Below are 24,408 nucleotides of genomic sequence, written 5' to 3' on the forward strand. Positions count from 1 at the left end.
CGGGCCCAGTTGCTCCGCGGCATGTGGGATCTTTCCAGACCAGGGCTCGAACCCGCGTCCCCTGCATTGGCAGGCGGAATCTCAACCACTGCGCCACCAGGGAAGCCCCAAAACTCAGCCTTTTGAATTGAAAACTCATAACCATTTAAACAGACTTACTGGTCTTTGCAAAAGCATTTTTCAGGTACATCTTAATGTTCAGTGATGTCCAGGTCAGTGCAGCCAGGCCAGGCTGGAGAGCTTCATCCACCTTTGCCAAATGAGGGACCATCAGTTGCTCTATAATGGGAGGCATTTTTGACTTCACTCTCTGATATTCAGCCAGCATCATCTGCAGGGAAATAGGGGTGAAGTAATCAAATAATATCTCACTTTGAATATCTATTAATAGCTCATTTTTATCCAAAATGATTACTTTTATTTAGGGTCCAGTTGCAGGGCTCCAATAGCAGCCTGGCAAGTAAAGCAGCCAAAACATAATAAGAATAGAACAGGCAAGAAATCTCTCCATAGATACAAATTCCTAATCTAATAAAATACGACTGAGAAAGAGAGAAAAAGAACTTAAGAGCAAGTTAAAGGACAAGAATGTTGTCTGCTTTGTTCAGTGTGCCTGAAACAGTACCTGGCACATAGAAGATGATCAATCAATATTTCTCTGATTAATTAACTAGCTGTTATTAGAACGAGCATTTGTGATCAGAAACTCATGGTCCTCCGTTGAAATTTACCTGCTGTATAATGTTGAATTGTGTCAGTATTTTGTTCACATGTTACCATATTTAAATAAGACTGATAGTACTTCCAGCCTACCTTTTATGGCAATGTTAGTATTAATAATAATTAATTATAAGAAAGCAACTTTAATGTACTTCTTAAATACAATTGTTTTTAAGCTCATCTTTGTAATGTGCGTGTGGGTATTACTTTGTCATTCGATCACTGTTTCCCAAGTTGTTTACGCTGAAATGCAAGCCACAAGAGATTCTATAAGAAAAATGGTCCCTGGGTGGATAAGTTCGGATAACACTGTACACAATATCTCCCTTCTTTGACAGTCACAATTAATAGTAATGATTCTCAGAAAATTGCAAGATGGAAGTAAGAAGCCCAACAGTCTTTGTGAATTTTGTTAAACTCAACATTTCCCATTGGACTACATAATCCTTTCTTCATTTAATACTTTTCCACAATTTCTGTAATATCCTTTCAATTTCCATGAAACACCTAAAGTTGATGGTTCTATTAGCAGCTACTTATACATTTCCTGAACCGTTTATCCACTGTTAACTTTTTTTCAATGTTCATCACTTATTCTATTTGGGAAGCAATTCTTAAAGCAGCCTCCAGCAGCCCTTTTACTTCCTACCTTAATCCTTTAATCCAGGAGGTATTATTCATCCATTTTATAAATGAAAATCTGAGACTTAGAAGGGTGAAGTAATTTGCCCAAAGATAATGCTTTGAATCCAGACTGACTTCAGAATCTGGATTCCTAACTATTAGTCTATGCTGGCTCATCTCTTTCTAGTTTGAACTGCCTTCCAAGGAATAGATGAAGAAAACAAACTCTCAGCTACTTCAGCATATCTGTAGAAGCCTGAAAACTGTTAAATATTCAGCACAATAACTCAGCAACACCTGAGATAGTCCCCGAAACATGTCAATAGATCTGCTCTTACCAGGTACTTGCAGTGAGTGGGAACCTTTAACGCTTTCAACCTCAAGATACGATAAACGTCACCCAGATGATAATTCACTTGCTAGAATTGTCATTTACAACTGTGGCGGTTTTAAATCCTTCTTTGACCCTCCTCCCTTAATGGGGTGGGGTCTATGTCCCCTCTCTTTGAATCTGGGTGGGTTTATGGAGCCCAACAGAAGACAACAGAAATGATGCCATGAGACATCTGAGGTTGTCCAAAAGGCCACGTGGCTTCCTCCCTGCTCACTGTAACACCCACTGTTGGCATCCTGAATTGCATTATAAGAAATTCTACTATCCTGAGCCCTCCATCCTGGAATGCTCACACAGATTCTCCAGTCCTTAGCCCCAACTGAGGGAAACTTCCAGCCATTCCCACCAAAGAACCAGAGAATGAGTCCTTCTTGGACCTTCCAGATCAAACATCTGCCAGCTGAACTAAGTAATCTTAGTCAATGCCACATGGAACTGAAGGACCACCTAGCCAAGCCTTGCTTAAATTCTTTATTCACAGAATCATGAGGTATAATGAAATGGTTGCTTTAAGCCACTGTATTTTGAGATTGTCTGTTACATGCAACAGATAACTGAAACAGCAATTCTGTGGACAAAATTATCATTAGTAATTTTATATTCTGATAAACAGTGTTTCTTAATAAAAATAACTACTTTCTTTTTCCTTTTTTATTTATTTTTTATTGAAGTATAGTTAATTTACAATGTTGTATTAGTTTCAAATGTACAGCAAAGTGATTCAGTCATACACACATACATATATATATATTCTTTTTCAGATTCTTTTCCATTATAGGTTATTACAAGATATTGAGTATAGTTCCCTGTGCTCTACAGTGGGTCCCTGTTGTTTACCTATTTTATATATAGTAAAACTAACTGTTTCTTTACAAATATGTAGATTGACTTAGTTATTTTTCTAACATCCGAGAAAAATCTAAAAGGGAATTCCAACATGCTGACTAGTACTTGATGAGCTTACATTTGAGGAATGTCTGTCCATTGCCAATATTAACTTTTTAATATAACACGAAAGAGTGGGAAAACAGTAGACTACAAGTTTGGGTTCTTGTCTTACTTCTGCCACTTACTAGCTATGAGACCTTGGCTAAGTCATTTAATTTCTCTAAGCCACGGTTTTGTCATCTCTAAAATAATATAATAGTACTCTATTCCAATTACCTAACGTGGCTGTGGAAAATATCAAATGGAATAATGAATATGAAAACGGTTTGAAATGTAAAGCATTATGCAAATGCGTGGCCTTATTGGGCTTGTCCTATGACATTGGCCACTATAAAGTTGTAACAGTGGTTTCCATGCTGTCAAATATCGTGGCAGCACCTCTGACCTCATCTTGAGCATCCTCTGGGCAGCATTTGTCACTGGTGACCATTCCCTCCATCATGAGGTTTTTCTTACCCTTGGCTTCCTTGACACTTGGTTTCCACCTGCCTCAAAGGCCAATCCTTAATTTTACTAGCATATTTGTCCTCTTCTATCAGACCTGTTAATATTGGAACAACTCAGGGTTTAATGTAGGCCCTCTACTCTTCTTTATATTCTCCTCCTTGGAAATCTCATGCAGGACAATGGCTTTAAATAGCAACTGTATTCTAATAACTCTCAAAAATATGCCTTCAACTTTGACTTCTCCACTCAACTCCAGACTTACATATCTATCTGCATGGATAACACCTCTTCTTTGATCTCTAAAAATCATCTTATACTTAAGATGGGAGCTATTGATTCCTTTCTGCCCCCCAAAACAAGCTAGTTCCAGTCTTTGCCATCTCCACGAGTGGAACTTCCATTTGGGGCCGCTGCATGTTACTGAACATGCGTGCAGAATACAACCAGCATAATGATTGAATAATTCCATTGAGTTGCTCACACCAAAAATAAAGGGATCATCCTTGACTTCTCTCATAACCTGCCTGTCGACATCATTCTCTAATTCACTGATCTACTACTCTACTGCATCCTAGTTCAAGCTGCCATCATCTCCATCCTGAACCAGTGCAACAGATCACAAACTAGCTTCACAGTGACCTTTCTTGTCCCCTTAGAATCTGTTCCTCACCCAGCAGAAAGAATGATTTTTATTGTAAAAGACATCATGCCTTTTTCTCCTGCTCAGATTCCTCTAATGGCTTCCTGGTGCACTCAAACGTGTAACCTTGGTTTACAAGCTCTATGACGACCTGGCCCTCGCCAACTCTACATTCTAGCCTCAGTCACTCCACTACAGTCGTCCTGGACACTTTCTGCTTCTCAACAGTGACACACCACCAGATTTTTTTTAATGCACACTGGGGCTAGCCAAGAAGGGAAAATAAATAAAAGTACTATACCTTCATGTTACTGAAGTTCTTTTTGTATACGTCTCGTTTCCGGAAAAGGGCAGCTGCAAATGGTGAAACTTCCAGACCCATCTGTGACATGCACTCTGTTTCTCTAAATAAGGTTAATATCTGAGGATCAAAGTTTACAAACAATTCCCCTGTGCCGGGAGCCTTCACCAATAAAGAAGCCTCAAGTCCTATATGAATTTCTTCAGTCTGTGAGAAGAGATCAACATTATTACTATTAGAGAGTTCAATGCAGACACAGGGTATCTAGCTTGGCCATTTCTGGGAATGAAGGTCATCACATCTTCTTCCATGGATTTGAGCTTCTCAAACTAAAGACAATGGGGTCTCTCACTCTTCTCCTAACTTCACTCTCAGGAAAGAGTCTTCAAGTTCTTGGTGGTGATGTACAGTCAATTCAACAAAGTGCTTGGGTCATAAATCTCTCACACCTGATAAGTGGATACTGCAATAAAGGTGACTTCTCAAAAGCCACTTCACTCCCTGATACTTTCACGCCTACTCAGTTATTTTTCCTAATAAAAGTTTCATGAAACCTACCAAGCTCAGTCTTCAGTTATCTAGAAAAGCAAGGTAAAACACTACAGAGACATCTCTGTCGTTGATTCAGACACCAAAATTTGAACTAGGAAAATGAGATACCATTTTAGAGGGCTTGTTAGGCTGAATTTTATCCTCCAAAATACTTCCTGTCAATCTACAAAGAAATACAAGTGTTGGTAGGGTATGAAATATAATTTGATTAACCTAGTATGGCCAAATAAAATTTAAAACTTTGTTTAACAGGCATACTAGTGTTCACGGACACAATGGAGAAAAAAAAAGAAAGAGAAATCCTAATCATCCAGGTACAGGATCCCTTAAACAGGATCTTCTTCCTTAGGAGTTTATAAATTAAATAAAAATGAGTTTCTGGGGCTTCCCTGGTGGCGCAGTGCTTAAGAATCCGCCTGCCAATGCAGGGGACACGGGTTCGAGCCGAGGTCTGGGAAGATCCCACATGCCGTGGAGCAATTAAGCCCGTGCGCCACAACTACTGAGCCTGTGCTCTAGAGCCCACGAGCCACAACTACTGAGCCCACGTACCACAACTACTGAAGCCCACGTGCCTAGAGCCTGTGCTCCACAACAAGAGAAGCCACCGCAATGAGAAGCCTGCGCACCAAGTCGAAGAGTAGACCCCTGCTCACCGCAACTAGAGAAAGCCCGCATGCAGTAACGAAGACCCAACGCAGCCAAAAAATAAATAAAAAATAAATTTGTTTTTTAAAAAATGAGTTTCTGTTACCTGGCTTAAGATCTTTTTTCCAAAATTAATTATTGTTTTTCTTCAGGGACATATTACACCTTTTGACTGATTACTTAGAGTCAACCAACCCTGTCTTATAAAATACCCACAAACTCAACTTTCTATGGGAATAAAACTGCCCAATGCTAGCAGTTTATAAACTCTTATGGAGACGTCTTTGAAGAGAATACATTCAGAGACTCACTTGCTGAAGCCATGCCCTGTGGTAGAGAACCTCAAACTCCAGGAGGACCTTGGCCACCCTGTTGTAACTGCGAATCACAGGCTTGGCTTCCGCCGTCTGGAGCACAGACGGGTGCTGCTGGAAAAGCTGCATTGGTTGCTGAATCCGGTGGAAGAGCTGTCGGGCCCACAGAATCTTCCCAGCAATGGGAGGCTGGTCTCGAGCCAAAGGAGGATCGTCTTTCTGCTTCGTATACAGCTTCGAGATCATATCAATGTCAGCCCCGTAGTTTTCAAGGATACGCCGGTATTTGTCATCAATTCCAAGATTAGGTATATTCAATCTGATTTTTTTTTTTAAGTGAAAGGCTTGAATTAATGGGATGATATTGAGAAATCTTATTTATTAAAATTTATTGTAAAAACATATGCTGATAGAAGAGAATGAAATATTTGTGTTAGCATATTAAAAAATCAAAATGGAATCAGTCTGTCAATCATATCGCAATAGAGAGGTTATGACTTTTTGGTTTGTTTGTTTCTTTTTTTTTTTTTTTTTGGTTTATGGGATCTTAGTTCCCTGACCAGGGAGTGAACCCAGGCCCTCGGCAATGAGAGTGCAAAGTCCTAACCACTGGACCACCAGGGAATTCCCTAGAGTGTTTTTTGTTTTTTTTAAATAGTATCAATGCTTAAAACCTAGTCAAAACTTTTGGTAAGAGTTTCTTCAAATTACTTAAACATTAAGTGATATTATGATAGGCAGTCACAAGGTACTTCAAAGCTGAGAGGAAATAAAACAAACTCTTAATCCTCTGAAGAACTTTAAAACTGTGGCCTTGTTATTCAGATTGCCAAGAGAGGATTTCCTTCCCACTAGAATATGAAATAATACTAGCAATAATAACGTAAATTAAACCATGTTCATATTACCCCAATTTAGAAAATAGAACTTAGAAAAGTCTTTCAAATTTTTACCTTTCAAATTTCTTTAACATACTTAGAGCTTGATTTGTGTTTTTAATCTTTTCAAACGTAACATCCATGAACTTCTGCAAATCATTCTAAAACAGAATAAAGTCTGATTATGAACAATGAATTAGCATTGCAAAAAATTCTACTTAGCAACAAGATAAAAGAGCTCCCCATCTCTGCAAACACATACAATATAGGACAAAATATAACAGAGAATATAATACGCATCTAAGCTTAAAGAAAGATAAATGTCCAGACGCCAGAACAAAGAGGGACTTGAAGGCCAGAGCAGTCATGGGGTTTGGTGCCATGGCAGGCCCCAGGGATACTGGACCAGATATTTCTTCCACAAACATCACATCTTAGGATCAAGAAATCTTCTTGCACTGAAGAACTGTACAGTTAGCCTATCTAAATAAACACTCAAATTTTTTCACGACATAAAAATATCCGAGTATAAACTATACAGAACTTGGGACACAGTAAATCTTTACTGAGCCCTAAAACTTGCACCTGGTTTCCTTGCTTTTCTAACTTATGGCTTCACAAAGGCCTACACTGAGCTCTTCGTGAACACCTAAGACCTCAATTTAGTCTTCTTTTCTCTCTGAGCCTTAGGTCCATTCTTTCAGTCTTTTGGAGTCTGGTGTGGAATCTTCTAGTCCTCTTAGTTCTGGGCTCTCAGGCCCTACTCAGTTTTCCCTAAGGCGGCTTGCCACCTCAAACAATGGTCCTTTACTAAACAGTGCCTTACTTTGCCCACTGGAGACAATATCCTTCTAGATTTCCAATGGCCCACGCACTGCCTCTCTTTGATATTAGTATAAGCATGAGCCCGAAATCTGGACAGGATCCCAGGCCCTGATGCCCTTGACAGCAGATCCCTGGACACAACCCTGCTCCAAATCACTCATGTACAGTATATCTCACGCTCCCACACACACACCCTCCAGTCTCACATCTTGGAGATGCCACAGTTACTGGTTTTCTCCATTCCATCTCCAAGACTCATCACCCCCGCTCACTACATCCAGAGTCATGGGAAGGTCAGTATACGCCCCCCAGTTTTACAGAAACAAAGGCTGAATTCATGACAGTGCGTGAACTATTTAAAGGAGAGAGTGTAGAAAGGTTAGTTAAGAGAAAGTGGATGGAGAAAGGGAAAAAGAAGTCAGAGGAAAATTGGTCAGCAAGCCAAAGAGAGAAGTGGACCATTTTTGAGATGGAAGACAAAATGAATAAAAGTGTTCAATTAAAAAAAAAATCAAGAAGAATAGGAACTAATGTCTATAACTAGTGCTTTAAAACCAGCCTTTAAGACATTTATAACATTATATTCTCAGTATGATAAAAAGTGGCACAGTCTTGAAACGGTCTCCCCATTACTCTCATTTCCGCTCCGTTTACTTGGAAAACAGAAATCGTGTTCTCACACCAAGCATGGCCTCCTCTCTGGAACCTTTCCTAATCCCCGTCAAGCAACAGTACGGAACTGTTTTTCTCCTAGGTTCACACCCTACCTTATGGGTGGTAGCAATTCTCAGAGTCTATGTAACGTTTTGCAGGTCTGTTCTCTATATAAGTTTCTTTAGAACCTCTTTGGAATATGTCAACTTTTCTTTGAATCCTTACTTCCCAGTACAATATCAGAATATTATACTTTTATAATTAGCCATTTTAGCCACTATTTGCCCTTTTTAAATAATATATTCATTACTCTGTTCTAACATATATGTACTTATATTTCAATCATATCACGTCTGATGTGATTTTTGTGGGCAAATCAGCTTGATTTATTTCTGTATCCATAAGCTACAGCATAGAAGTCTAATACATAAATAATGTACAGTAAATGCATGTTTAATTGCAATAAATCTAGTTCTTATTTTTTTGTTACCTTATCAGTAATTATCTTTCTTTTCCATTTTTTTCTTAAAACAAACATTTTATTGGGTCATTTCGTTTATGTTCCATTTAAAGTAAAACCTGTGCTTTTTTTCAGATCTGATGCCCCTGATATATGTGGGACTGGGATGTGATTTTTTTAAGGTTATACTCCATTTATAGTTATTATAAAATATTGGCTATATTCCCCATGTTGAACAATATATCCTTGTAGCTTATTTTATACCTAATAGTTTATACCTCTTAGTCCCCTACCCCTATATTGCCCCTCCCCCCTTCCCTCTCCCCACTGGTAACCACTAATTTGTTCTCTATTTCTGTGAGTCTGCTTCTCCTTTGTTATATTCACTAATTTGTTGTATTTTTTTGGATTCCCTATATATAAGTGATATCACACAGTATTTGTCTTTCTCCGCTTGACTTATTTCACTTAGCAGTCTACTCCTTATTATTTCGCAACTCATACACTAATTCAGCAAACATTCTGTGCTCTCCAGTTACATAAGGTCCTATCCCCTAGGCCTTGGAGACATAAATAGGAATGAACACAATTCCTGCCCTCAAGGTGTTCACCATCTACCTATATCCCACATACAAACTACTGAAGTACCATGTGATCAGAAACTGCTAGGACACACAAATGAAGATTTGACAAATAAACACTGACCGCGGAGCACAGACTCAGGATCTGCCACCGCCCATCAACAAGAGATCAAGATCCACACTCCTTACGTCTGAATCGGCCCCCAAAAGAGATCAGTGCTTAAATTATTACGGGCAATCTATCTTCCCATCACCTGAAACGTGTCTTATAGCATAATGGTTTAAAACTTGAATCCTAGAGCCAGACGGCCTACCACTTGTCATCTCTGACTTTGGGCAAGTCACTTAACCTCATTGTGCCTCAGTCTCCTCCTCTCCAAAAAGAGGGTAATAAGAGCACCCACTTTATCAGATTATTGCGAGTATTAAATTAATTAACATCTATAAAGTGCTTAGAACAGACCTGACACATAGAATTAGCTAGTTTTTTTATGAATCCTACACTGAACTCATTCCTCCAGAAATGCTTTGGAGCTCTTTTTCCCTTGAAGTGTATACATTTATTTCAAACCAAAAATTCTGGAAAAGAAGAAACAGAATGACCATTTTCCTTTAATAATCAGAAAGGTGCACACTTTAGATCTCACTGGGATGGAAAGAAGTCTGCGTGTTGATTATGGTGGACACCTATTAGGTGGTCTCCCAATCTTACCCTCCCTGGTTCTCCTCATCTGATAATAAACACTCCCAACCACACAAGTGGCTCTCATCCCCTCTGCTTTTACCATATGACCCCACAGTTAACAGGTCCAGGGCAAGGCACCACATTAGAATTGGCTAACCCAACCTTTTCCTTAGGAATTTGGAGATGGGGCTGGTTCCACGATATGTTCTCAGAAGCCGCTGATGGCCATACGCTGCTCCTGTGGGCTGGTCTGGGGGTGGGAGGAGGGACAGGAGGAGGAAGAGAGAATGGGGCTTCGAGACCAAGAGGGGTTCAGGTGCTGAGCCGGTCCTGGTACCACTGTTTCAAGGCCAGCTGTAACCCTGCCTTTGAGATCTGTCAGACATTGCTGATCATTTATTTGCTCAAGCTACCTCTGGCCATAATCATTGCTAAAGTAACAAACAAATGGAAACAAATTTCTACATTCTAATAACACTATGTTTCAACAGAAGATAAAAGTTAATTTTCTAAGATCTAAGATGGAACATATGCAGAAGTCTGTGATCACAGATCATTACCCAAAGCTATATTTATGACCCTTTAATCCATGAAAAAGAGCCTTCAGTCATTAATCTGAAATCACAAAATGCAGGCCAAGCTTGCTATCGGTCACCTCCATGATGAAGATGCCTCTCCCTTCTGAATGGGTAATGATAAGCAGCATTACACAGAACGGAAAAAATAAACACCAGACTGTCAACAGGAGCTTCATTACCCAACCTACATGAAGGTCATTAGTCTGCTTGCAAAACTCTTCATAATCCTGCTCAAAATCCATTTTCCGCTGGTCTAAGAAATTATATTCCTTTTTCTTTATGGTGGCAACAATACCCTGAAATGTTATGAAAGAATTAAGACAATATTTCAATATTCTTGCATTACTTAGGTAAATATGACCTTTAAATATAGAACCTGTGCAATCATTCCCCAAAAATCAACTTAAGAGGAGCCTTATTTCTTTAATTATTCTCATTGCTTCATGTATATTACAGGTAGTATAATACTGCCTAATGCATTCAAATATATCATTTGGAAAGCATTTTCATGAGACTTTATGTATTTCTGAAGAAAAATATCAAATAAAAACCTCACCTGAAAAGTAGGAAAGATGTTCTGTCTAAAAATTTCTTACAAATTACATTGGAAGTAATAAAAAAAAAAAGAAGTCCAGGGAACTTCCCTAGTGGCCCAGTGGTAAAGAATCCACCTTGCAATGCAGGGGACGCAGGTTCGATCCCTGGCGGGGAACTAAGATCCCACATGCCGCGAAGCCACTAAGCCCTCATGCCACAACTACTGAGCTCACGCGCCTCAGCTAGAGAGCCTGCATGCCACAACTACAGAGCCCATGCACCCTGGAGCCTGCACGCCACAATTAGAGAAAGAGAAAACCCGCACACCACAACTAGAGAGAAGCCCGTGCGCCGCAAGGGAAGATCCCGCATGCCTCAACGAAGATCCCACGTGCAACTAAGACCTGACGCAGCCGAAAGAAAGGAAGGGAGGGAGGGAGGGAGGGAGGGAGGAAGGAAGGAAGGAAGGAAGCAAGCAAGCCCAAAGTAGAATTTACTAAAATATTTTTCATTGAAAAGTTTGTCTTCTCAGAAAATAAATAAGACTTTAACAGAATACAAACAACTTAGGAAGAACACAGTTATAACATCTACAGATGAAAAATTATCTTCCAAGCCTCAAATGTCCTAAATAAAATATCAAACCATAATCTACTATTTAAAGAATCTCTAGAATTAATTGTTTCCTCCAAAGCTGCAGTCTGTGACTATAACAGTGCAAATTAGGTAACTCATCTTCTTGAAAATACTATTATCCAAAGTTTCGTTTGCTCTGAATAATGAGCTCTAATTCTCTGTGATCATTCTTAACCAGGTACTAAGCCGTTCTCAAACTCGGGTGCCCACACTGTTGACACAGGCATATAATCTTTATGAAGAATGTTGGGCCAGCTTCCACAAATGCTTCTTCAAAGATATTTCCATTTAAACATCAACTCAAATCTCTCAATAGACAAGAGTGTATAAGCTGCATAACTTCTTGAATCAAGTTTACAAGTTAAAACAACCTACTCTTTCATGACATATAACTACAAAATTAGGTCTATTCAGAAATTGTATATATATAATGTTATAATGCTACCCATCATGTTACAGGAAATGTGTAAAAGAAGTATGGAAAAGCTACATTCCTACATTTTAAGGTGATATTTTAAAAGATTTGCGGCCCTTAGAAAATTCTGCTCTGTGATTGGATTTAACGGTCACTTAAGAGTATTAAGTAAATAAGCTGATTAATCATGACCTTTAAACCAACTAATCAAACTCAATCTACTAAATCATTTATTTGACAAATATTTATTGCACACCTATTATATGCCAGCAAACTCGGAAGATACAGAAATGAACAGAACAAAGAAACATCCCTGCCCTCGGGAATTTACATCCTAGGTTGGGGAGAGAGAGTGGGAATCTATGTAAGTCACAAATAAATGAACAGGATAATTGCAGACAGTGATAAAATAAGTAACACAGAGTGACTGAGGTGAAACAGAGCTCAAGGAAAACTTAACTGAGAGGGTCATTTAAATCAAGATCTAGAGGCCAAGGAGGAAATAACCGTGTGATGATTCAGAGGCAGAACTTTCCAGAAAAAAGGGTCTGCAAGCCCTAAGGTGGGCTGAAGTGACCTGTCCTGTGTCTGGAGTACTTTGAATGAGGAGAAGAGGGGCAGGGGAGGAGCCCAGAGGGGTGGCCAGGGCCCTGAACCCACACAAGCAGCCTGAGCTTCATTTCCATGGCCCCACTTTGAGCTTCTCACATTGGTTCTAATACACGAAAACCTCACCTTACACGTTCATGAACCATCTACATTCTACCTCACTACCTTCTGGTACATCCATTTTCATCAGTATTTCACTTTAGATTTTGAAAGCAATTTTTCTTCCCAGTATTTTTATCAGGTTAGAATAGTCTTTATCTGCATTTAGATGTACCGTTCAACTTCTCCTTCAAAAATAAACTTTGAAATATACTCCAAAGTTATTTTTTCATTAAGAATAAAAACTAACTAGATTCCAAACTGAAAAATAAATGGACATATTCCATCTTTGTCTTGCAGAACTGTCAGTTTCAAAGAATAGATTATCCACCTTGCAGATTACATACAGCTCACCTAAAATATTTCCCACTGTATAGAAAAGGTTTTTTCTTTTTCTCTCCCCAAATCTGATATACTCAGGAAATGAAAAGATTCCTTATATCGACCTAAACTGTTAGAGTAGAAAAATCAATGAGTGACAGTAAATTATATGATCCTTTTCAAATTCAAGTACAAAAAAAAAATTAAGGTTTAGCGCCACTGTCCCCAAACAAGAAAAAACTGACTATATCCACATTAAGAATGTAAAGCACATCGTGTTTGTAAATTGTTTTTTAAAAATCTTCAAAACATTATTAGATCCCTGTGCCCACTTTAAAAACTAAGATTAGTTACACATATATCCTTACAAGATAAAGCTGTCAAAAGTCAAAATAATTAAGAATAGTAGAGCTAAAATAAAATCCAATCCCTATTATTTTTTTTAACATGAGTCCATATAAAATGCTTAACTGCAGATATAATCAGAGACCACTCAGAACTCAGTGTCAACGAGAGCCTGACACACAGTATATGCTTGATTAAATATTTCTTGCATGAATAAATGAAATAATAAGTTATATTTAAACATTTTTCTTGTGCTAATGAAAACGCTTTTGCTAATGATGATTAATTTTAGGCTATAGGGAAGTCATTCTCATAATCACATACCTGAAAAGAATATATTAGCACCATTACACAATTCTCAAATAGATTTAACTTCTTTATTGTTTAAGGGCCATGAGCTTATCTTTTACATCAGAGACTGATTATTTAAAGCTTTCTAAATACAGTCATTTGCATACAACATTAAAGTTTTATTATGGATAAGGGTAGCAAATTTAGTTTTGAAATACAGTACCTGGTATTTAGTGACCATGTTTTCCAGCCCTTCAATCTTAGAATCTTGTAGGACTGAATACGTCTTGAAGGTTGTAAAGATGTCCATTATCTTGGCAAGACGTCTGTGGAAAGTTTCAAATTTTCCAAAAATATACATCTCACTGAATTCAAATTGTTTTTCATTTGGATCTCGTTTAAGCTTTTGTTTGGCCTCGTGAAAGCAGTGCTGGTATTCCTTAAAGTAAAAACCAAAATACAAGAAAGGGAACACAACAAAGATATCAACCTTATTCTCTTAAGTGAAAGCGACAGCAAATTTAGGGTGGAATTACAAAACCTTTCAGTTTCATGCCTCTGTAGCTACTCCTTCATCAGCCTGGGATGTCATCTTTTCCCATCCCCCAACCTAGCAAACTCCTAATTTTTTTTTTTTCTTTTTGGCCACGTGGCATGAGGAACTTCCCTGACCAGAGATCAAACCCACGCACCCTGCATTGGAAGCGTGGAGTCTTAACCACTGGACCACCAGGGAAGTTCAAACTCCTAATTATTCATAAGGTGACTCAAAGATGCAGCCTTTCCCCCTGGGTAACACTGTGTTAGTAGAAGCCTAACTCTTTGTGTATCTCTCCGTTCGTCTACAAGAAGCTTAAGGAAAACTACTTCATCTTTGTATCTCTAGTACTTAGTGTGGTGTTGGGACATAGCAGGCCCCCAAAAAGGGTAAAGTAAGTGAACAAATGTGGGGGACTGATGTATTAACATTCAAGTTTTCTTAACAGTAAAAGATTACCATTCTTTTTAGCAACCACTAATATGATAACTGCTAAATGATTTAAGATGCATTGGCAAAAAACAATGTAAAAATAATTAAAAGTCTAAATATATTATCAAGTTCACCGTTACCTGCTTAAGTTTAATTGCAGATAGTATTTTTTCCACAGCAACATCCTGTGGCTGGCTCCAGATCGAAGCAGTTCCATTGTTGGTAATATAGGCTTTACATGCAGATATCATCTGATTGGTCACCTGGAATTTTCCAATAAAATGATGTCAAGTACATTAAACAGCCATCAAGGATAAATTGGGCTAGAGGGTCCTTAGCTCTCCTACCTCTCAGAGTGTAAAATCTGTAAAATAAATCTTTGGATTTATTGTTTTTCCATCACAACTATGATCAAGCGCTAACCCTCTTTTTTTCCAACTTTACTGAGGTATAATTGACGAACAAAAATTGTATATATTTAAGGTGTACAATGTGAGGCCTGATATACATATACATAATGAAATGATTAGCAAAATCAAGTATTAACACATCCAACACTTCATATAATTACCATTGTGTGTGTGTGTTGAGAAAACTTAAGATATGCTCTCTTAGCAATTTTCAACTGTACAGTACAGTATTAGCCATAGTCACCATGCTGTACATTAGATCCCAGAACTCAGTCACCTTATAACTCAAAGTTTGTAGCCTTTAACCAACATCTCCTCATGTTCCACACTCCCCCAGACCCTGGCAACCACCATTTTACTCCCTGCTTCTATTTGTTCAACTTTTTAAGTTCTACACATCTATTATCAAAATCATTTGTAAAATCACAGAGCTGGAAGCACTACAGAAAATTGCCAATTCAGACCCCTGTGTTAATGCAGGATGAACATCTTGACCAACCAAGAAGGGATTCACTTCCCTACCTAAAAGCTGTCAAGAGCTTCCCCCCGTCTCCTTCTTCGGCAGCCTGCTCTAAAATCTAACTCACGGTTTCCAAGTGCCATGAAACGAATTGTCCACCCTGATCATTTCATGCCACCATGATCTGTAGCAAAAATGTCAAAAGCAGAAGGCAACAGAGAAAAGAGTAAAGATAATGTGTGTAACCGCCAACATTTTATTTATCCCTCCAAACTTAAAAAAAAAAAAAAAGACTTCAGAATTCCTTTGGTGATTTTTTAATAAATTAAAAGGAAAACTAGAGGTCTATACTGTAGGTATGGAATGACATGATGTCTGGGATTTGCAGTGCAAAGGTTAGGTGAAACAAGATCGGCCATGTGTTGATAGTTGATGATCTAGGTGATACGTACATGTACATACAATTCTCTTTCCTTTTGTACCTGCTGCAAATTTTTCATAATCAAAGGTTTTTGAAAATGAGAGAAATGGTGGTTTCACAATTATGTTCCAAAACAAGCCTTGCAAAAGCATGAAACCTGGAGTAATAACACAAATTGACTTTTGAGTCTTCTTCTCAGGGAATACCCCTCCTGACCCCAACGTAACTTTAATGTGTGAAGAAGTTGGAAAAGGGTCTTGTGGATTCCCCTCCTTTCTACCTGAGTACGACAGCAGAAGGAAGTTTCCCATCAAGCTCTCAAGGCTGGATGTCCCTATTCCCAAGAAGAATCATGCCTCTTACTGCATTAGTATTCACAACACAGTCCTGATGAGCCGAAAATGCCTCTATTTTAATACAACATTTAAAACTTTTGCCTTGGTAATGAAAAAGTCATTCACTTCTTAGAGACTGTTCAAAAATGGAAAAAAGCAACCATAAACACTTATGAGTTAGGACATAAGGTTTAAACATCGTTGTTTTTTGGCAGAATCATTATAATTGCTTTATGGATTACTGGAACGTTGCAAGTGGCTTTTATTACCATGATTACTGTTCTAATAACACCAAATAAACAACTGTGGCATCAAATAAATTTGGAACAGTGGCACATAAAATATGAAACTGAAGATAGCCAGTTAAATATAGTTTTTCTTAATTAAAATTTACCCAATAGATAGAAATCATGTGCTAAATAAGGAAAGAAATTCTAAAAAGAATCTTTTCTTTCATTTTTATTATATAAATAATACAATATTTATTATAATAATTACTTTGGGAAATAATGTTTTATGATTTGCTAGAATCAGCCTCCTCTCTCTATTGAGAGATTAAGCTTTTTTTTTTAATTGTAGGGTACATAGACATTGGATTGCGCCAATGTGGTAATTTCTTTTTTAAAAAAAAAGATTTATGGGGTTTTTTTTAATATTTATTTATTTATTTATTTATTTATTTTTGGCTGCCTTGGGTCTTAGTTGTGGTGTGCAGGCTGCTCTCTAGTTGTGGCATGCAGGCTCGGTAGTTGTGGCACAAGGGCTCTCTAGTTGTGGCCTGCGGGCTCTAGAGTGTGCAGGCTTAGTTGCCCCATAGCATGTGGGACCTTAGTTCCCTGACCAGGGACCAAACCTGCGTCCCCCGCATTGGAAGGTGGATTCTTAACCACTGGACCGCCAGGGAAGTCCCATGGTAATTTCTAATTATAAGAAAAAAAAAAATTAACCATTTGGCAAAGAAATCGAAGTGACCATGGACTCTATGCTATGCACTCACCTTTACAAACAGGGACGTGATCTTCTCAGAGGTGTTATAGTAATGAGAGATACTATAGATCATTTTAATTGCATTTATAAGTGCAGGAATGGCATCAATCATGGACATCTGGAAAACATCACAAAAGTTTTCAGGGAAACAGATATCAAGCTCAGCAACATTCCAATAGGCTAATCCTTCCTACTTCATTAGAATAAAATTTAGGTAAAAGATTTTTATTTAAATTTTTAAAATATTATCTATCACTCTAGATAAATAGGATATATTGAGGGGTAATTTTATTTTTATTATTTAGTCATACACAGTTAATCAAATTTTGTTTCAATGCAAGAAACACTAACTTTCTGTTATGGACAAGGAAGTTGTGTTAACAGTTAATTTTGTAATAAATAAAAACAGGTATACATCCTAAAGTTAAAAGATAAAAAAAAAAAGAAGAAAAAAATCAGCCAATAACTCTTCCCACAGTTGTTTGAGTATAGTCCAGGATGTCAACTGCAATATTTAATGGGAAATGGAATATGCAATAAACGTTTTTAAAATATAACGTTGCATGTCCTGTCCATCTTATCTGGATAGATAAATAGATGCTAGATAGACAGATACATGATATAAATATTATATATATATATATGTATAGAGAGAGACACAGAAATAGACATGTATATATATATATATATATATATATATATATATATATATATATAACTTTCTTAAGAATAAAAAGAAGTTTCTAAGACTTTTCCAACAGACAAATATTCACGAACCAAAACTCCACACTCAATTCAGTTAGTGCGAAAGGGTCATCAGTAGACCAAGGGGGTAGAAATCTCTAACTCACAGGGTCACTACTGTACAAGGGGTCACAGCATTTCTCAAGTGTGTACAGATATTTGACATTGTCCTTTGCTTCATTAGCTGCATCAGTGATTCGAATATCCATCTCCCGCCAAGTCTAAGCACAATACAGGAAAGAAATTTTAATGCAATTATTAATAGAGGAAATTCCACTATAACAGCTGCTAAAAGTCATCACAAGTCCCATGGGTCAGATTTTCAGTCTGCCCTGTGCATCTCACATAAAACTGAATCCAGAGGGGTGGGGGGCATTGCCACACTGAAGAGCAATTTAAATTTTTTGACAAAATTTTCAAAGGTATCTCTTCCAGGCCTTCTCTTATGACATCTATTCAATAACTAGGACAAAGCGTCAAGAGGGCAGCACCTCCATTTAAACCTACACCCTTTCTCCTCCACAGACTGCTGAATCCATTTTGCACCTCACTCCCATGTCTATGGTAAAGAACTGAAGGAAGCTTCCAGCCAACAGCCAGCAAGGAACTGAATCCCACGACAATCACATAAGCAACTTGGAAGCAGATCCCAGTCAGGCCTTCAGATGAGCCAACACCCTGAGTGCAACCTCAGGATAGATCTCAAGTCAGATGCTCCCAGCTAAGCTGCACCCAAATCCCTGACCCACAGACTATGAGATAATGTTTGTTGTTTCAGGTGGCTAAGTGTTGGGGTAACTTGTTACACAGGGATATAAAACAAATACACCAGTGTTAAAAAAAAAAAAAAAAAAAAGATAAGGTAAGGTTTCATTATTACTACTCCTCGTTGGTCTGAATTCATAATATATATATAATCATGTTATTATGTTACATCTTAATGACTTGCAATGCCCTCTAATAATACATATACATACATGTACACCAGCCAACAAATACCTTTCATTCAAAGGCAATTTCCACAGTATCCAAAATTATAAAAGGACAGTATAATCCAATCTTAAAGTTGTTTTCATAGAGGTAGAATGACATTTTTCTGTTCCTAATTACTCTATGACATATGCATAGAGAATTTTCATTCCCACTTCATAAAGCAAAAAAGCAACCTTCAGAAGTTTCGACCTGGAAGCAGCAAGCACTGCCAACACAGCCTTCACATCTGGGCTCTTCAACTGATCCAACAGGTAGTTAAATTTAGACAGTCTTTTTTTCCAGTACTCCAACTCTGCTCGGGGCCCAAGGTCATCCGCTTCTTTCCGTAGCTGATTGTTTTCAGCAAGGACCTGCAAATGCACAGAAGGTCCATGAACCAGTGAGTAGGGCTGAAGATATAAAAGTTATACATAAGCAAAATATAAGGAAAGAAGTAAATTCTGCTATCTGAATCGTGATATATTTTTATTCATTTGCATACTTCAAATGACAGCCTTTTACTAACCTAACATGTATCCATTTTTTTAATTTCAACAAAAATTTAGTTGACTCATTCTAACTGAAAACTACTTGTTTAAGGAGCTTTCATGAACTTTTGGAGGACATGACCTCAGAAAGTTTCCTTGGCTATTCACTTAGAACCTCAGAGAAATATAACCTTGGAAAGCCCTCATGCCTTCAGTTGGTTAATTTCCATTATGCTTCCTTATTGATGTAACATCCAGCTTCACTTGGGACTTTTCTGAAAATATTTTTTTAAAGGTTAAGTCTTGCGCTTTGTTTTGGAGGACACACAGAATTAGAAAGCTTCTTGTACTTCTACAGAGATTCTCTCCAAAGTAACTTACACCTTTCAGAAAAAAAATTGGCCAAGTGCAGTCTTTTAGTTATATAAGTATATAAAGTTGTTTACTTTCATCTCCTAGAATTCTTACTATCTCTTAACTAATGACTATAAATTAAAATTGCATTGAACCTTTCACCTTGTTAGGGACTTGTGGTAAAATACTTAGGCAAATAGGAACGGGATGTGACATACCTTCTTCCACTGGCTGTTCAGTAACATGGCATCTGAACTAGTCAGTGTTCAGATAGCTAGTTTCTGATGTCTGGTTTCTGAAAATTACCTGCTCTGTTTGTTTGATCCATACTTTCATACAACCTTCTATTTTTTCCAAAGTCTCAGGGTTATTAGCTAGAGTCAAGTAGTCTAGAGGTTCCTTCAGGGTTTTCAGTTCAAATATGTCACACTTTTGAAGGTTCACCTAATTGAAATGAAAGTTAAATAATCAGATGATGCTATTTTAACACACACACACAAACACACACACTTCTGACTGATCCAGAAGGATCTTAAGGGGATTCTCTCTAGTCTAAACAATCTGCTTCCTGAGAAATGTCCTTGAAAACACAGTAAGACATATTGCATTGGGCACACCCGTAGAGGTGACTGGTTCTGAGGTCAAAATTTGGGTCAAAAAAACCCCAAAAAAAACAAAAAAAAACAGTGAACTAGAGAGAGAGAGACATAATATCACAGAATTTGAGAATTGATAGGGAACTTGGAAATTAAGTAGTCAACTCATGAAACCAAAGAAAGTGGGGGGCCTTCAAAAAAACTGACTGGGGGGGAGGGGTAATTTCTAATCTATCACATTCTTTTTGGAAACTAACCAGAGGAAAAGACGTTCATGTCAATCCTTATGGTTAGCAAGTGCAATGGCAAATACACAGATTCATTTCAGGAGGGCGGGGTGGAGAGGGGTAGGAAAAGAGGTGTGTTGGATTTTGACTTGACAAAGAAACCTAGGATATTTTTAAACACACAGAACCCAGAAACACCTCAATATTTGATAAGGACATTTTCCTTCTGGTAAGAGTGCACCTGGCCCTGGGAGTCCCTAAATTCAGGTCTCAGCCCCCCACTCCTCACTCCTGACACTGCACCCTCCGTCTGCCACATCTCCTGACCTCTCCTTGGTTTTACAGGAGAGGCTTCCAGGCTTCATGAAGTGGCACTGCCTCTCTCCTGTGTGAGGATCCATCCCACATTCTTTAAAACCTCTACCACAGTATGAAGTGGAACCATATGAAAACATTACTCTTTTCAGTAGAACAACTATTTAATTTGGTTCGACTCGCATTTAGGATGGCCTGTATCGTAGTTAATTGCAAATAGAACTCAGATGTTAGCTGGAATCATCCTGCCCCTGTCTGGATAACATTTACTCGACTCTCCCAACCCACATCCTTTAGAAGGCCTATAGCATCCCTCCCTGCCAACATCCCAATAGGTCCCAAAAGGTCTCAGTATTCCCTGGAGAGCAGTGAGCGTTACATTGCCATTGGTCTCATGGGATCCATTTCTCTATCTCCCACTCATGCCTGATCTGGGCTGTCATCTATCATGGTTTTGTATCCACCACCGTCTACCCCAGGTAATCACTAACACAGGTTTACTGTAGGTGGCACAAATTTTATTGAAGCTAAATCCCGCAAATGCCAAACTGATTCTTAAAGGCCCTTTTGGTCACTGGCTGGACCACAGGACCCAACCCACTCTCTCTAGATATGTCCATTCGTCTCTCCTTCTCCCTCCTCTTCAAGACTGCCTCCCATCCCTACCCACCATCACCCCCCCATCTTCTCCCAGCACACACCTATCCCTAACCACCCCCCTCACACACACACACACCACAGACACACACCACAGACACACACACACACCACACACACACACACCACACACACACCACACACACACACACCACACACACACACCACACACACCACACACACACACACCACACACACACACCACACACACACACACACACCACACACACCACACACACACCACACACACACACCACACACACCACACACACACACACCACACACACACACACACCACACACACACACACACCACACACACACACCACACACACCACACACACACACACACCACACACACACCACACACACACACACACACACCACACACACACACACCACACACACCACACACACACACACACACCACACACACACACACACCACACACACACACACCCACACACACACACACACACACACCACACACACACACACACACCCACACACCACACACACACACCACACACACACCACACACACACACCACACACACACACACCACACACACACACACCACACACACACACACACACCACACACACACACACACACCACACACACACACACACCACACACACACACCACACACACACCACACACACCACACACACACACACACACCCCACACACACACACCACACACACACACACCACACACACACACACACACACACACACCACACACACACACACACACCACACACACACACACACACACCACACACACACACACACACACACACACCACACACACACACACACACACACACACACACCACACTCTGGCTCCAAATTCCTTTCCTTCTAGGCTGCAGAGCAACACCAGAAGCACTTCATACTCTTCTCTTTGCAGTCCAACAGCTGACGTGACAGAGTAAAACCCTCCACTGCGGCCAACATTTCTTTGGAACCCCTAATGCACTCATCACTCCAAATTATAGTAATTTAAATCTAGTCACCACCACATCTTCAGGGGGCAATGAAAACACCCATAAAATATTTTCAAGATTTGCAAGTAGTGGAATCAAGACCCTCTAAGAGAAGTATTACACACTTACATATTGATTTGTTCACCATCAGATAATTTCTGAAGGAATAACGTATTTGTTCTTACCTTCTCCTTCAAACTCTCCTGTGCCCTGACCAGGACGCTCACGAAGCCTTCCAGGGAGCCCAGGAACTCCTGCTGAAGGCTGGAGGCCTCCGGAAGGCCCTCGAGCTCACCCCAGCCGTGGCTTGTGGCCCTGAGAGCAGGAATGAAGATGTCAGACAGCAGACGTCTCACACTGTTGAGCAAACCCCCGTCTGCAGTGTCAAGCATGTTGAAGCTCACCTCCTGCAAAACAATCGGGAAAACCTTCATGGTAAAAATTACCTTCAGGGGCTTCCCTGGTGGCGCAGTGGTTGAGGGTCTGCCTGCCGGTGCGGGGGACACGGGTTCGAGCCCTGGTCTGGGAGGATCCCACATGCCGCAGAGCAACTAGGCCCGTGAGCCACAATTACCGAGCCTGCGCGTCTGGAGCTTGTGCTCCGCAACAAGAGAGGCCGCGATAGTGAGAGGCCTGTGCAGCGTGATGAACAGTGGCCCCCACTTGCCGCAACTAGAGAAAGCCCTCGCACAGAAACGAAGACCCAACACAGCCAAAAATAAATAAATTTTTTAAAAATTAAAAAATTAAAAAAAAAAATTATCTTCAACTGCAACCTAGCTACTGAGTCATTTCTGATGGTGTTCATTAACCAAATATCCTATGGGAGTAAATGAAGACCAACCAAATGAGAAAAGCAAAGGCTGTTTATTCAGAGCAAGAATTGATTCCTTGCAATAGCAAGAGAGTCGGCCACCATCACTTGCATTTCAGCAGAGACTCAAAAGCAGGCAGGGGAGTGGGAAAGCTTCTTAGTGGAGAAAAGGGAGGCTCAGGTGGGCCCTGAGGGGAGGTTGTTGGCCTGGGGAAGTTGAAGGTGGGCTCACTAGAAGCGGGGCATCCTATGTGATTGGTTAGGGGTGCACATTTGGCCTTCTCTGGTTGGCCCCAAGGAAGTATGTTGAAAGTACAGACAAAAATTGAGGCTGGCAGTCATGAATCAAGTCCTGGACATTTTGACCAATTGTTAGAGGAGTTATTAATTCATTTCCTAGCTGGCTTCCTACCAGGCTGACACAGCAGTCTGGCTACCTGTGTTGTTTATTGCAGGTAAGGGAGGTTGATTTCCTGGGCAGATTGCTGCGGGTTGTTGGTCAAAGTCTCTTGGTAGATGGTCTGTTTGTATATTGTCTCTCGATCCAGTAAATTATTATTTTGACACCTAGTTAAGACATAAGCTTTATACTCTTCTAAATTGCAATCATCAAAATAAAAGCATGGGGACTCTCCTGGTGGCACAGTGGTTAAGAATCTGCCTGCCAATGCAGGGGACATGGGTTCGATCCCTGGTCCAGGAAGAACTCACATGCCGCGGAGCAACTAAGCCCGTGCACCATAACTATTGAGCCCACGAGCCACAACTACTGAAGCCTGTGTGCCCAGAGCCCATGCTCCGCAACAAGAGAAGCCACCGCAATGAGAAGCCCGCGCACGGCAACGAGGAGTAGCCTCCGCTCGCCGCAACTAGAGAAAGCCCGTGCGCAGCAACGAAGACCCAACGCAGCCAAAATGAATAAATAAATAAATAATTTTTGAAAAAGATTTTAAAATAAATAAATAAAAATAAAAGCATGAAATAAGTAGAATACCAGATGTTTACCAGTTTATTTGCTCCAAGCAGATAATGCACCCACTGAAGGCAGGGGAGACTTGTACAGATGCATTTTATTTTGCAAAGAAAAATAAAGTTATACAGAAGACCCTTGAGTAATGCTGGGGTTACGGGCTCCCACCCTACGAGCAGTTGGAAAATCTGGGTG

The 24,408-nt window shown here is 39.5% G+C and overlaps 1 protein-coding gene across 1 annotated transcript in view; it reads right to left on the minus strand.

Annotated features, from left to right (window-relative positions):
• Nucleotides 1-24,408, minus strand: part of DNAH5 (dynein axonemal heavy chain 5) — a 200,715-nt gene that overhangs the window by 169,608 nt on the left and 6,699 nt on the right. Inside the window, exons 5-16 of the mRNA XM_059916759.1 lie at nucleotides 22,615-22,836; nucleotides 19,950-20,087; nucleotides 18,996-19,172; nucleotides 17,937-18,050; nucleotides 17,096-17,203; nucleotides 14,613-14,735; nucleotides 13,726-13,941; nucleotides 10,438-10,545; nucleotides 6,542-6,627; nucleotides 5,586-5,907; nucleotides 4,075-4,281; nucleotides 160-331 (exon numbers count right to left, since the gene is read on the minus strand). Coding sequence (XP_059772742.1) covers nucleotides 160-331; nucleotides 4,075-4,281; nucleotides 5,586-5,907; nucleotides 6,542-6,627; nucleotides 10,438-10,545; nucleotides 13,726-13,941; nucleotides 14,613-14,735; nucleotides 17,096-17,203; nucleotides 17,937-18,050; nucleotides 18,996-19,172; nucleotides 19,950-20,087; nucleotides 22,615-22,836 — 1,993 coding nt within the window. The remainder of the gene's footprint in view (nucleotides 1-159; nucleotides 332-4,074; nucleotides 4,282-5,585; nucleotides 5,908-6,541; nucleotides 6,628-10,437; nucleotides 10,546-13,725; nucleotides 13,942-14,612; nucleotides 14,736-17,095; nucleotides 17,204-17,936; nucleotides 18,051-18,995; nucleotides 19,173-19,949; nucleotides 20,088-22,614; nucleotides 22,837-24,408) is intronic.

Source organism: Balaenoptera ricei, chromosome 3, assembly GCF_028023285.1.
Source record: "Balaenoptera ricei isolate mBalRic1 chromosome 3, mBalRic1.hap2, whole genome shotgun sequence".
Lineage (NCBI taxonomy): Eukaryota > Metazoa > Chordata > Mammalia > Artiodactyla > Balaenopteridae > Balaenoptera > Balaenoptera ricei.